This window comes from Pterocles gutturalis, unplaced genomic scaffold (assembly GCF_000699245.1).
Source record: "Pterocles gutturalis isolate BGI_N339 unplaced genomic scaffold, ASM69924v1 scaffold44915, whole genome shotgun sequence".
Classification (NCBI taxonomy): domain Eukaryota; kingdom Metazoa; phylum Chordata; class Aves; order Pterocliformes; family Pteroclidae; genus Pterocles; species Pterocles gutturalis.
Window position 1 is genome coordinate 13,086 of NW_010144985.1, and position 14,857 is coordinate 27,942.

Genomic DNA, 14,857 nt, shown 5'->3' on the forward strand with positions numbered 1-14,857 from the left:
ATCTTGGCTGTAATGCTATGCTGTCTTCAGAAAGTATTTTATCTGTAGAGTTGGGGGGGTGATTTTTTTTTTTTTTTTTTGGTCAGCACTAACATAGTATAGTGCTTGTTGCCATCTTATCAAGTGCCTTGCACGTGTGGGTCTTGGGGTATTTTCTAATATTTCATGTCAACAACTGAATGATTGTAACTAAAATGTATTGGTTATGAGTCAGTGGAACAGTGGAATCTGGTGAAAGTACTCCTTGGATATTAGCATTCTTCAAATACATATTATCCTGATCGGACATGATTAGCCATGGATATGGACATAATATGATCTTTGTGTGAGTACGTACAATTTGGTAACTGGGAGAATGACAAAAAAAATTTTTCTCCTGTTCCACTGTCTGTCTGCCAGCCAAGACTACAGATCTCTTGTATGCCATGCAGCTGGAGTGACAGAAAAATACTTCCAAATCTTCTTGAAGTTTAAAAGAATCTAAATTAATATGTCACATTTTGGGACGAGTAATAGTTCTGTTTTCTGTGCTGTCTGCTCTTCCTAAATGACTATGTTCTCTTTTCCTAACTCTGTTTTTAATTTTACAAATTTAACTACAGTCTTTAGTATTAACTATTCTGCTATTCCAGTGCCTTTGATGCCCCTTTTAAAGTAGTGGAGAAAAGAGACTTTCCAAAGTTAATTCGTTAAATAGCATGTAAATTTTGATGATGTCTTTTCCTTTATCTATAAATATTTATATTTCAGTAGCATTAAATTCCTCTGCTGCGTTGTGTGGAACGCACAAGTGTCAAACAGACAAAAAGTTGTGCTGTGCAAAGTGATCTGTGAAATGCATTAGCAGTACTCGTTATCTGTTTAAATAATAGGTTTGTGAGAACAATGTAACACCGCGTAAATGTCTTCAGTTGCTGTGCATTTTGGATTTACTGATATTCTGTCAAAATTTTAGGATCTCTGTTCTTCTAATTATTGTAACTGCAAGAATTTCTGGGATGTCTTTGTGTCTAGAAAGAGTACAAAGGAGAAAAAGTTACTTTTTATGGGGAAAAACAAATCTAAAGAACTTCTGTGGGTTCTATTTCCACAATTTGCCTTGGTGAACTCAAGACCCGTTATAGTAAACATGAACTCCACAGCTACTGCTAAAGTTACAATTTGGTATCTAGATTGTCTCTATTTAAAACCTTTTCTGTGGATGGATGAAGAGTACGGAATTCTTAAATTTGTCTTTAAATTGTCTCAGCTGTGAGGTGTCCTGGGAGTTTTAGTGTTGAGAGAAGTTTGAGCACAGCTTGTAGATTTTTCTGCTTCTCTAAAGCACTGGTGAGGTTTTGCTAAGATGTAGAGCAGAAGGAATGTTCTTACATTTTATATGTAAAAGCATGTCTACCACACACCACCACGTGATTTAAACTTTTTGGGACCAAAGCCACCTAAGTTGTCTTGCAAATCAGAGTGAAAACAACAGACCTCAGTCTCATATTTTAAGTTCAAATGTGGTTTTGGTGGCCTTACCTATCCTAATTTAATGCAGATTTTGCTTGTTTAAGACATTAAATTTTGAAGTACCAGTTAGGCTTTTCTTGGGTTTCATCTTGCCTAGCCTGCCAAGGATAATAGGTGGTGCTCTGATCAGTGGTTGTTCAGCTAACTGAACCTGCATACAACTTATGGCATTCACTGCAACACGGTCTGTATTAATATTAGTGCTAGTAACTGTTCCACAGTTGATGGCATTTGTCCTAATGATATCTTAAGTTATTTTTTTGTATCAAAATAGGATGGCAGTGTATGGAGAAAATGCCCTTATAGCTAGGTTTTTGTCTCCTTCTCCCTTCCCTTTCCCTCACCCTCAGTTGACTTGGTTCACATGTTCCTTTTGAGGGATTAAAAAGTAGCTTCTAATGGGAATATTGAAGCCGTTTAGAATTCTAATGACAGATTTCAAATTAGTTTCACAGTTTTGACCGTTTATTTAGTGAACTGTCTGTGTTTGAGACTCGCCGATCAGAGTCCTGCTTTCTTGGATTGCCTAAGAAAGTGAGAAGTGTGTTATGTGGTGGGTATCTGCGGGAGTGTTTCTTTTCTCAGTAAAAAGAAATGATCATTAAAACACTTCCTGCTGCCAAAATGAGGCAATAAAGACGTGATCAGCAGAAAAGTGTTGGGAAGCAAATTCTGTCTCTCCCTCTCCTGGATATCCAGGTAGTAAAGGGGCACTAGTGTAGTTTTAAAGTGAAATAGGAGGAAGTTTAGTTGAGGAGTGCGGTTGTGGTGTTCTCAGCTCTGCCCTGCTGCTTTTTCTAGCAAAGGCATTAAAGAGTAAGGGGTTTGAAACCTCAGTTGGTTTGCTTTAGGTTTGGATCAGTAGCAGATCTTGGTGATTTCTGATTTCTTCAGTCCCTTGTGGAGTTGTAATTTGTCCTTTTAAATATTTTTTAAAGCTTTATATAGTTCCAAAGAAAACTGCTGGTCCCTCTAGGGCAACTGAGTTGGCACCTTAGGTGCTTATACCATCTCTGCTTTGACTACAGGAGTTTGGAGTGCAGGAGATTCAGTCCTTGGTGTAGAAACTTTTTTCCGAGGGTGTTTCATTCTACATGTAGGTAAGCCTCCAAGGAACATGCTTGCTTATGCAAGATCAAATTATTTCAACCTGTATGATGTGGATCACAAGGATATTCTCTATACGTGTTACTCTTACTTCATACTGCTCCTTTGCAGAACAGTCCTTTGCAGGACAGTTAAAAGGTGCATCCTCCCCATTCCTGATACTCCACTGCACCTGTGCTTGTGACCTGTCTCTTGTTTGATGATAAAACTTTCCCTCCATGAGTGACAATAGTTCTAATTGTATGACAAAAGCAAGAAGCAAGCAAATGTAAGCTGCTCTCATTTTTCTCACTTGTGGAAAGCAACTAACTCTTCTGGTGCTTGTGCTTTTTATTTTGTTGCTTCAACCATTTGTGAAGGGCAACTTGCAGATGTTAGTTACTGTAGTGTTGTATGGGATGGTTTGCATAGAAACTGAGAAATCCATTTAGTAAACTTTTAAAAATAAAAGCACCACTGGTGGTCTTAAAACTGCAAAAACTTTGCATTTGTTGAACAAAAACTATTTTCAAGTTGGAAGTATCAGTTGCTAGACAGCATTAATGATGCTCATAAATTGCAAACATTGTAAATGATCTATATCTAACTTGTAATGTCATGTGTTTCTACTCTACAAAGGTATAATACAATGGAGAGCACTCGAGAGCACTCAGTAAATCCATAGTGGTCATTTTTATTTTCAAGTTGCAATCTAAACGAACTGTGTAAACTGTTTCTATGTTTTCCAGACTACATTTTGTAAGATGAAGAACAGAAAGCAATGTGTTCAAGATACTGAGGATCAGAAGCATGAAAGCATGGAAGGTAAAGTCTGTGTGCATGAAAGTATTTGAGTATATTATTCAGGTTCAAGCTGTGAAGGTCAGATTCTACATTTGCTCTCTCAATTAGCATGCTGCTTGTTTTGAAAAAAGTTATGTAAACATAACCACTAGCTGGGCATAATATTTTTCTTTGGCCTGTGGGGTCCCCAAATCCTTTTGTGTCTCTTCTGTTGTTTTGCTTGTTGACTTCTAGTAGCAGAACAAAAATGGAGATAGCAATTGTTACTCAGAAAAAAAAAAAATAGAGTAAAATTCCTTGAAGAAAAGCTCTTGCATTTGTATATTTTGAAAACAATTTCTAACTTTAACAGAACCAGGAACATTTTTTTATTTAATTAAGTTGACTAGGTAAATATTTGAGGATGTTCAGATTAAAATAGTTCTAAGACTGGAAAACTGAAATAAAGGTAGACCATCTGTGTATAAGATAATGAAGATAGAATATGCTGGTCTAATTTATTTCGTGGAGAGAGAGTGCAAACATATGAGGACAAAGGACTAGGGAGAACAGTATCTAAATGACTACATGGCCAATAGGAAGTAATGTGTGATGCTTTAAGTAGCACTAGTAGAGCTAACTTTCCTTTGTTTTAGTGGCAAATATTGGTACAGTAGCCTATGAAATATTTTGCATAGCATTTTTCACCTGAAATACATTCTTTAACTACTCCTCTGGCCAGTGTCCTGACCTGAAAACTTGATTAACCTGCTTTTAACTACAGAAAATTGTATCTTCTTGCCACCTCATTCAAATCTAGAAGGACTTTGTTTCAAAAACTGTCAAAAATTCTAAGTGTCAATGTTAATAATACCAGGTGAAGAAAATGAAGAAAGCTGTTCCTGTTCTACTTTATTATATGATGGTGACACATGCCCCATCTGTCTGAACTGCCTTCTAGAACAAGAGATTGGTTTTCCTGAGAACTGCAGTCATACCTTCTGCATGACTTGTATTCTTAAATGGGCTGAGGTAAGACTGAGAACCAAGGTGTGTGTTTATTTTGCAGTGAAATCTCTTGCATCTAATACCTACAGATTTTTTTAATAGAAAATAGGTTATGCATTCTGACTTTGCACAGAAGTGTTTTCAATGACCAATTTATACATAGATCATAGGGAACTTTCCCCTTAGTGCGATAAGGTACTTTGTTGTGTTTCACTAGACATCCTGACTTATAATGGTTACTAGAGATTAGGGATCAGTTAAAAAAAATGGCGTGGGCCATTTGGAAGATGGGACAGTACTATGTATGTGCCATAATATTGCAATGTCATCAGCTTAATATTATTTTGTTATCCCTTATGCTGTTTGTCATACTGTCAACACTTGGGGCTGGGACCAATATGTTTTCATGTTAATCTACAAAATGAGTCTGATAAAACCTTAGTTTTCCAACTGTAAAGAGAATTAATCTAAAAGGTTTATTGCTATTCTGAATTTAAAATTTTCATTTTAATTACGGCTATTATTTGATCTATGTCAATACCTTTGTAGATAGTTCTGGAACCTTGAAGAAAAATGACTTTTTGAACAAATGATTTGTCCTGTAATGATTGCATTAAGTCTTTCATATCTTTGCCTTTCCTGTAACTTTTTCAATTGTCAATGTAAAACACCAAATTAGAATTGCATTATACTGTATTGGGGGAGGTACTCAAATGAGATGCTGCTTTTTGTCCTGTTTCTGTGCGCTTGAATTGGTTGCTCATTGTAGTAGAGACAACTACTTGGTTTCTTTGCAGTAACTTTCTTTTGAAGTAAATGATGGGTTTGTTCTCAGTATATCCTTTAGAAGGTTGATATCACCTATATGTATGTATATGTACAATATACTTATGTGTTATTTTTTACTAAATATATTTAACCCTTGGTTTTGTGTTATTTATTACTGACGGTAGACAGTAATATAAATCACTTCTTTCTGAAGATTTTGTGTAAACTCCAGTGTTAAAAATATGTTATTAGATGAAACTTGCTTTAGATTCACAAACAGATAGTAAACTTAAGTCTCCTGTTGCCAGATTTTCTGTTCTGCAAATTATTAATTGCAGTGCTTTTATTTATAAGGGAACAGGAAATTCTCATCCACAATTTTATCCTGACTTCCTTAGCTGGTTGTTACAATGGCAGCTGAAAGGCAATAAATAGTGACTTGCACAGGGAAGCACTACAGCAGATGGAGGGCTTGCCTGCTGGATTTGAGTTTGTTCGCATTGTCTAACAGATGCTTTTAAGCCCAATGAGGAATGGAAATTCTCTTGTTTCAAACAGGCAGACAAATGATATAACATTTTTCTTGTCATGTTAGGGTTTGTTTTTTTTTTGGCATGAAGTACTATCCAAATAGACTAAAAGCAATTTATGCTCTTTAAGTTTACATGTGAAGTAGATGTGATGCCATAAAAATGGTGGGTGGTTGTTTTTAAAGTTAAGTAAGGCTTCTGCTGGCTCTTTCTATGAGTGACATCTGATGCGTAAAACCAGCCAGCCTTCCTTTTCTGGGGATACTTGACAGCTGGACCTGCTGAGTTCATGAAACTCCATTGCCTAATCTAGTAGTTCTAATTAGAAGTAAAAGAGGAGGGAAAAAGTGTTGAAAACTGGCTGACAGATGTTCAGAGGCTTCAGCTTTGAGAAGGAGATGGGGTTTTATATCGTGGAATGATAAAAACGTATGTGGCCATTTGAAGTATGCTGATGCTATGTGGTTTTTGTGTCCACTAGTAATATTTAGTAAGTAAATGTTCTTGTTCTTTTTTGAGAAGTCTTGCATAAGGTTTAGCTTTCTCTGCTAGTTCTTGGTTGATCATAACTAGTGAAAAATACATAGCTGACAAGTAGTCAAATTTAAGTCACTCTGAATAATGAAGATATAAAAGCTATCTGCTCTTCAAAAAATATGCTACCAGATTCTGTTTAAAGTATTTTTATTTGGTATATATAAATTGTTTTTAACACACTGCTTTCTTCTTTAAGTGCTGGAGAATAACAAAATTAATAATAAGATTACTGAGCAAAATCTAAAAAAAAAAAAGGGGGCCCTATGTTCACGTTACTTGAAGTGCTCTTTTGTGTGTCTGTACTTATGGTCCTTACACTGAAAGGCTTTGCTGGTAGTCTGTGTTCAAGTTGGATATTTCCTCTATCTTTCTGTGTTGTATCTAGAGTTCAAAATATAACAGGAGCAACTATTTCTTTAAACTGTTACAGTTTTCAAATTGTACATAATCATTGTTTTTCTGAGAGTTTATGGCTTCTATACGTAACTGTGTAGATTCTAATTAAAACCAGGGTAGTTTAGACAGATGGTAAGAGTTTGTTTACCATTCTGCTCCCTCTTCTATCTATGGGAGATTTTTGACATTGCAACTCCAGTTAAGTGTCCTGTACATTTTCTGTCCACAAGCAGCAACCATAACACTTTGAAGATCTCTCTTTTTAAGGAGACAGAGTGATAATGTAGATAGATATATGTGCACTTAAAAACAGTATATAAAAATTGCTTTTAAGTGAGTGTCCTCTGGTTCATTCTGTGAAGGGCTAAAAAGGGATAAGAAATTTGCCACAGAACATCTAATATATTAGATCCTGATGGCTAAATCTGAGTATTTAGTTTCAGAATTAAGTAGCATTACAGCTGAGTCAGTGCTGTATTTTCTTTTCACTTTGAGGAAGGTTGTCCAACTCCTAAAAGAAGAATGAGGGAAGAGATCAGAATCCCCACTAAGAAACTGGTCTTCAGATTAACTTTTTTAAATGTCCTTGAAATCGTTCTACTCTCGTTGGCTATGTTTGCTGGAGTTAATTGTGGCATCTGAGAGCATTGCTGTGGACTCAATTCAGTTGCCTACGCTGTTAAACTCTCCTGGACTATTACATTCTCATCTTGTGTGCCTCTGGCCATGCTAACCAGTGCTCTCAGAATTGCTGGGCAGCACTGGGCAGGCAGGCTGTTAGGGGCTGTTTCCAGTAGGCATGCAAAGATTAACATAAATGTCATTCATCCTGTGCTAGCTGTCAACTATTCCTGTAAACCATAATTTACTAATGGAGACTTTCAAGGTTGAGGCTTTGTATTTCACTGAGGCTATGTTGGAAGATCATAAAAAGTAAAAGGCACTAAATCTGGAGCTCAGGTTACTGGACACACCCGTCAACGGGAATGCGGAAGGATAGTGTGAGGGGTTGCTTTCAGTATAAAGAACACGTACAGGATAACATTGTTCTGCCTGCATAGTAAAGAGCTTCAGCTATTGCTCTGTGTGTTGGAAAAAAAAAGGGGGGGAGGGGGAGCCTGTGGGGGTGGACAGAACCAACAGTAAAAACCACAAAAAAAAAACCCCAATCTAGTCATCAAACACTGTTGTGTTACACCAAGGGAAGTAATTACATTATGTGTTTCTGTTGTCTGTAATACCACTAGTAGATGAAAGCTAGTTGGGTCAAAACGATAATTTTTTTTTACTTTTTCTGGTACGCTTGTATTTTGTGTTTTAGTTGGTAAGTACTCATTTATAATAGCCAGTTTTGAAAGCCTTTAAGTCAAGCTAATGTGAAGGGAGGGTAACCAGGTATCTATGGCAAGCAGATACGTGAAGTAGCCAAAACCACCTCAGCTAAGACAACTGCTTTCGCAGCCATAGTGCCATCTCCACTTTTTTGTGTTCTGTTCAAAGAAAGGAATCTTAAATTAGAGGAGATAAATATTTGCTCAGCTTTACTGTAGGCTTTTTAACTTCTATTCTTCAGAGTGCTAATAAATATACTGGAGATTTCTATCGTTGCTGTTGTGTTAATTCCTCTTACGAACCATTGTGAGAGAAGAGTGCTAAAGAAAATATTCAGTGTGTTGTCTGCGTTATCACAATGATTGTATGTGAGACATTGATTTCAGTGACCCTCCCCTACAAAGTTTATATCTCTGCCTCTGCACCTGGTTTCCCTCATTCATTTTCCCTCATCTGGATGATTTGAAAGTGGAATACATTCAGCTGTAAATTCTCCAAAGCACTGGGGCACATTAGGTAGGCCCTGTGCAGTGTCGGTGGTTGACTTAATACAGCTAAGCAGGTGGCACAAAGAGCTGCCTTGTGTCAAGTTTCTAGCAGATGTTCTGTTCTACTTAGAAATAGTCATTTCCTTTGTGGTGGTATAAAGTTTGGATGATTGATTACGTAGAAGTATATTGCACGTGTATATTCTTCTGAGGGTGAAGAGAGTTACCTGTATGGTAACTGGAATTTCTCATATGTATTCTTTCTGATCTGGATTTCTTTTGACCTAAAGGATATATGAAGGAATCGACTTATGTGGCAACAAGCTCCACAGTGATCTGCAGTACAGAGCACTGTGGGCAGGATTAAGATTACATTCACGAACCAAATATGCAGGGTGTTCAAAGAAACACTAAACCTGAAAAACAAAACAACAATAAAAACCCCTCTTGTTCAAGTGTGTCCAACATAATGTATATGTAGACAGTGTGTCTGAGAATTGCTGCATTGAAAAAATGTATTAATCAAATTTTTTCATAAAATCTAGATACCTTTTTTCAAAGTACATGTTTTGTCTTTGTGGTATACAGTTGTTCTTAGCGTATTTCCCTGCATAAGCAGGGCACTTGGACAAGATGACGTCCAGAGGTCTTTTCCAACTTTAAACATTTTGTGATTCTGTGATTTATCAAGTACATTCATGCAGCAATTTATGAATGTTAATGTTGTTAAACTACAGTGCAGAAGCCTGTGTGTTTTTGAATTTGACGTAAATTCTTCCAATAACATAGTGTCAAAGGAAGTACAATGACACATACAGTATCTTTCTTATTATAGAATTCACAGATCCTTACAAATAATGAATCGTTTCATCCTGTCCTAAAACCAGCCACCAATCCAGTAGAACTTGTCAACACTTTATGGCAATTTTGGATTGGAAGTTAAGGACTAGCCAACTACATGATGTAGGTAGAGAGAAAACAGCCATTTAGAATTTTAACCATGTAGTCTGTTGATTAGCTGTTGAGACTAGAATCTCTCTTCTTATGCAGTCTGTATCTTTACTATCCATGAATGATATTTCCAAAAAAAAAACCAAACTAACATACCTTGTCAGATGGTGCTTTCCTAAAGCGTAACTACAAAAACTTTAAATGTACTTGCTTTTCTTTAGTAGACTGGGAAAAAAAAAAAGTCATCCTGAGTTTTTACATTCTTCTAGAAAACAGTGCATTTCCTGATGTCTTCCTCCTTCTCTTTCATCAAAGTGTGGAGAGGCTATTTCTCAGTACATGTGTTGCTAAGTCTCCCTTTATACTGAAGCTGGAGGCAGAATTTTTGTGGGCTTTTTAGTGTACTGTTACTACTAGGTGGAGTGAAATACACAGACGTTACTTTACTATCTAAACCTCACCTTTATGCAAATCTGTTATTATTTGTGTTGCTTAACAGCTTCTCTAATACAGAAGCAGTAAAGAGTGCAGGACCGTGTTTAGTTCTGGATCAGCTTTTCACTACAGTAGTTAAAGAACAGATGTTATTATGGGCCGCTTGAAGAAAAAAAAATAGGGGAAGGGACTTACTGCTGTGACTTTAATTCCATATTCACATCTTGTTACTACTTGTTATGAAACCTCATAACATGGAACTTGATGAGAAGGGGATATCTGCCAAAGTTATTTTGTCAGCCAAGTAGGTTTTGGGGTTGACATGCACCTATTTGTGTAGCTTCCTGAAAATTCCCAGCTGGAATATAACTGCTTCAGCCTTTTGTTTAATTTACTTTGTTCAAATGCTGTTTGAAGTGATGCAGTTAAAATAAGGGACACCTACTCCTTGAGTAAGTTTTGTGCTGCTGTAACAGTTACGGGAGTATTGAACATTAAGTTATGCCTGTGGAGCTAAAGCAAGATTTTTCTAGAGGGTCATCAAAAGTAAATACAATACTATGAAATGAGTTTTTGGAAAACTTAAGAACACACACACACTCATAGATAGTTTTTCAGGAGTTGCAGACAGATACGTACTTTACGAAGAGAGTTCTCCAGATATCACAGGTGAAAGAACCAATCAATGCAGAGTTACTAGTTTTAACATGATACTATGAGTAGTTTCATGTGGAGAATAAAACAGTCAAAGGCATTTTGAAGTGTACTGAGCTACTGTTCTGTGTTTTTCCAAGAAAAGCACTGTTGGGAAGAAAAGCAAAGCAACTCACAAATACCAGCTGTGAGGTTCTAATGATTTTGATGATTACATTAAATGCTACATGTTCTGCTTTTTAAACAGCTATGTTAAAGGAAGATATTGTATGAAGCTGTTGCTCTGCTAAGGTTGTAAAGCATCCCACACCCCTCCTCCCTTGTGCACAATAAAAGTGATAGTTTCTGCTTGGACTCATTCCATCTCAATTACTTTTTTTTAATATTTTTCCCCCAAAAGGACAGTGTATGTTCACTATTACTTACAATGCTACTTGAACAGAGGCCTTAGAAGAGAGGAATTGCTAACTTGCCTTGAATGAAAGAAGACTCAATACCTTCTTTGGTTACTGAACCATATTCTGAAACAAAATGAAAGAGATGAGTAAAAGGCCACCACCACTCCTCATGATTTCTTCTTGTAAAAATATAGTTAGCTTTTTTTACTCTCGCTCCTTTCTGTAGCAGCACAGCTTCAGTCTTGCTGTTGGGAAAAGGGACAGGAAATTTTTTTCTTCCATTTCCACTTAAAAGGCTTGTTCTTATATGCTAGCAGACGGATGAGAGCTGATGCGTGCTTAGGCAGAAGTGTTGTATAGATTAGGTAACCTCTAGCTTACCACAGGTCTACCCAACAATTGTACTGTGCTGGGGGTGGGACATGGGGTGCACATGGGACTGTCCTGTCTTTACTAGAATTTCTCTTGAGATCTGTTACAAGTTGTCAGATAATACTAGGGCTACGAAAAGCAGCTGAGTAGGAATGGAAAGAGCATCTACTGTTTCTGAATGTATCTGTAGCTTTTGATTCTTACAGAATGTTTTTGTCTTTTTCTACTACTGTGTATAACTGTATGTAGCTGTTAAACATTTGTCCAGAAGAACTGAACAAATAACACTGAACTTTTTTTAGTGGAGCAAAAATGCTTGTCATTTGGATTGCTGCTAGTAACACTTAGTATTCTATGATACTTCATTGCAATGAATAAACATAACGTAGTGTGACTTGAATTTGGGAACATAATATTAATGTGTAAATTTAATGTAAAAACAGAGTGTATTCTTGGAAAAACTTCCTTTTCAATTAAGGCAAATCCTGAAATGAGACTGAAAATTACTAGGAAAATTAACATCCTCCTACCTGTCTTTGACAGTCTGGTATATCTAGAAATCAAAGTGTTTACCTTGAAGTTGGCAGCTGATTCAACAGTTACAGTGCATTGCATACTATCAGCTATCCCAATTGAACAGTACACTGCTGTGTCACTGTAGGTTAGCTTTAGTTGACTACAGGACAAAGACTGTCTTCACATTCTGAGTCTTTAGGGAACTGCCTTAATTACCCAATATGCTTTTCTTAACCAAGGCCGTGACACTGCAGGGAACAATGGTATCCCCCAACAGGGGAAGTTTTTAGTTAGGATATAATAGCAGAACATCAAAAGGAGAGGTAATGGCTTTAACTTAGATTCTTGTTGAACATCTTGTTCATTAAACTACCCCTGGGGTTTTTTGGTTTTGTTTGGTGTTTTTTTTAATCAATCTAACTTCATTCTGTCTACTTCAGTTGAAGTCAGAAGCTGCCTGAATGCTTGAGGTTTGGGGGCTATGGAGGTGAAAAAGCAGCTGAGCACTCTTTGAAATTGAGAAAAGAACAGAATAACTGGAAAATTAAAAGCCCCAATGAAAAGACAAGAATGAAGTTCACAGACTTTCAGGGTAGAGTTCATATGCAAGTTTCTCATAGCTGCTTGTCCAATTCTAATAGTGCATCTTGCTTGCATAAATAAAAAGTGTAATAATATAAATAAAATAAAATACCCTGATTGTTCTCTTAAGGGCATACTATTCATATACTGGTTCTTGTTTGGTGGATGAATTAGGGCTGGAGGCTTGATGTGTGGTTGGTTTTTTTTCTTTGTTTTAGTAGAGTTCTGAACTGGGCCTGTGAAGGCCAGTGGAATGAACGGGGGGGGTGGGGGGCGGGCAACAAAAAACCAAAACAACCAACCAAAGAAAACCCACCAAACTCACCACAAACATATATATGGAATTAAAATGAATGAACAGTTCTCTAGCAGCAAAAAAAATATCTAAAATTGATTTCTCTGAAAGTTGATTCACTACATGACCCAGTTGCGTGGGGCTTCAGTTGAACCTTCCCTGTTCTATGGTTAATTACATTTTATTGCTCTATTTGTGTGTGTGCAGTTTATCTGTTGTAGTGCAGCTCAATAAGAGGGTATTTAGGTGATTGGGGAAAAACCAATAAATCTATATTTCCTTCAAACTGTAGGGTAAAATAACCTTCTTCAGTTCCATACTTTTGCAAAGTGATTTGTAAAACTTTAGTTGTCTTAAGCATGGGAATCTGTTCTCTCTACTGACTGAAAAAAAAGACATGTAGTGCAATCAAATAGATATGCAAGATAAGGGAAGCTGTTACCCTGTTTGGTGTTGGTCTTCCTGGTTTTATGTTTTGGGGGGTGGACATGACCCGACACATATTCTTTTGAAAAGAACAATAAGAAATAACAAGGACATTTGTGTGTTGGTATAAAATCAAAGTTACCTAACAGGGATTAAAAAATTTAGAAATGTAGCTAACTTGATGTAAAATGCTTTTCCTTTTTTTTGAACACAACTTCTGAGTTACATTCTTGTTTCCTTTAGATTTTCACCTGAGGAGGAATATACTTACATGAAGCAAAATACTGAGTGTATGGATAACGTGTGCAAATACATTATTAATGCAAACAAGTTGTAATTTTGTGTATTTCTGTAGGCTACTATAATAGCAAAAGTATAGACAACTGAGACTTCTAACTTATTACAAATTTTGTAATAAGAAAAATAATTTTTCAGACACAGGCTTCATGTCCTATTGATCGCAGGCCGTTTCAAGCAGTATGCAGGCTTGATGCATTAGAAGAGAAGATAAAGGTAAGTTCCAGACTTATTTTGTTAAATTACTTCAGTTGTAGGAACACCCAAGTTATGCCACAGCCTTTCATTCGTATGCCTGTGTTAAATAAGCTTTAATAATGACATAATTATTGCTTTGATATCTCTATTATGTATTTGAAGCTAGGAATTATTCTTAACTGTTTTTTCAAAGCAAGTGTTAACAGTAATAATAATCACAAAGCTGCTATTGCTGCTTTATAGTATCTTTGAGCGTTCCTGATATATCCAAGAAGAGAAGTATAGTAATTGGTCTTAAAATGTTTTTTAACCAGGTTTTGTAAACAAGTGCTTTATCAATTAGCATGCAAAATCTTGCCTTGTTTTTAAAATATTTTTTTTTAAATTCTGAGGTGAATCTGGTATGTTCACAGCCTCCAATTCCCAGAGAAAAACATATGGGAGCAAGAGGAATCAATGCTAAACCTTATTCAACCTAAATTAATGAATTTTTCACCTTTCAGCTCTTCTGAATAATACTGCTGTGGAGACTAGTTTGTCAAGTAGGAAAACAAAACTTGATTCTCATAGATGATCTTGGAAAACTGTAAAGAACAGTGCTGGCAATTCTGTGTACAGTTTTGAAGTTTTGTGGTGAAATTATGGTTGTAATTCCTAAGCTGTTGGGTTTGCATTTTGCTGTGTTTAGAAAAGAGGCTCCCACTACCCATTTCTTGTGCTGCTGGCCCAGGTAGTCAACTGCAAAGGAACCAGACTGGTAGCTGCAGATACTTCCTTCTCGTAGAAAACCATGCTAGCATATTCTATCTTCTTTATTTCTAATGAATCAAGGAAGCAGCTGAAACAAGATAAACCAAAGTTTTCATTTGGAAGAGTGTAGGGGCTTTGTCAAAATAGAGTTTTAAAGGTTCTTTATTCGTAGAACTGCAGTGTAAAAAGGTGGTCAGAGAACAAGGGTCTGGCTCTGAAAAAGAGCCACTGGAGCAGTAGGGATAGACAGAATGTGTACTGAGAAATGCTGACACAGTGGTCAATATTAGCAGGGGTGCTATCAGGACATTGTCAGCTTTCTCTTTGTGTTGTTCATAATTAGAATGCCAGTAGCTTAAGGAGTTGCATATAAAGCCAAGATTCTAGAATGAAGAAATGCAAAATACCTAATGTGAACAATTGCAATGTAACCATTGAAGTGACTTCGTAGTATCTAATAAAAATTGTATTACTTTCTTAGAATTTTGAAGATGTAACAGTGTTATATGAAATCCATATATTATTTTACTCTGGAGGAAGAGA

General features: G+C 36.4%; 1 protein-coding gene across 1 annotated transcript in view; it reads left to right on the top strand.

The window, feature by feature from the left end:
- The first annotated feature begins 3,362 nt into the window (after positions 1-3,362).
- SCAF11 (SR-related CTD-associated factor 11) overlaps positions 3,363-14,857 on the top strand; it is a 31,746-nt gene continuing 20,251 nt past the window's right edge. Inside the window, exons 1-3 of the mRNA XM_010085247.1 lie at positions 3,363-3,423; positions 4,259-4,413; positions 13,505-13,582. Coding sequence (XP_010083549.1) covers positions 3,363-3,423; positions 4,259-4,413; positions 13,505-13,582 — 294 coding nt within the window. The remainder of the gene's footprint in view (positions 3,424-4,258; positions 4,414-13,504; positions 13,583-14,857) is intronic.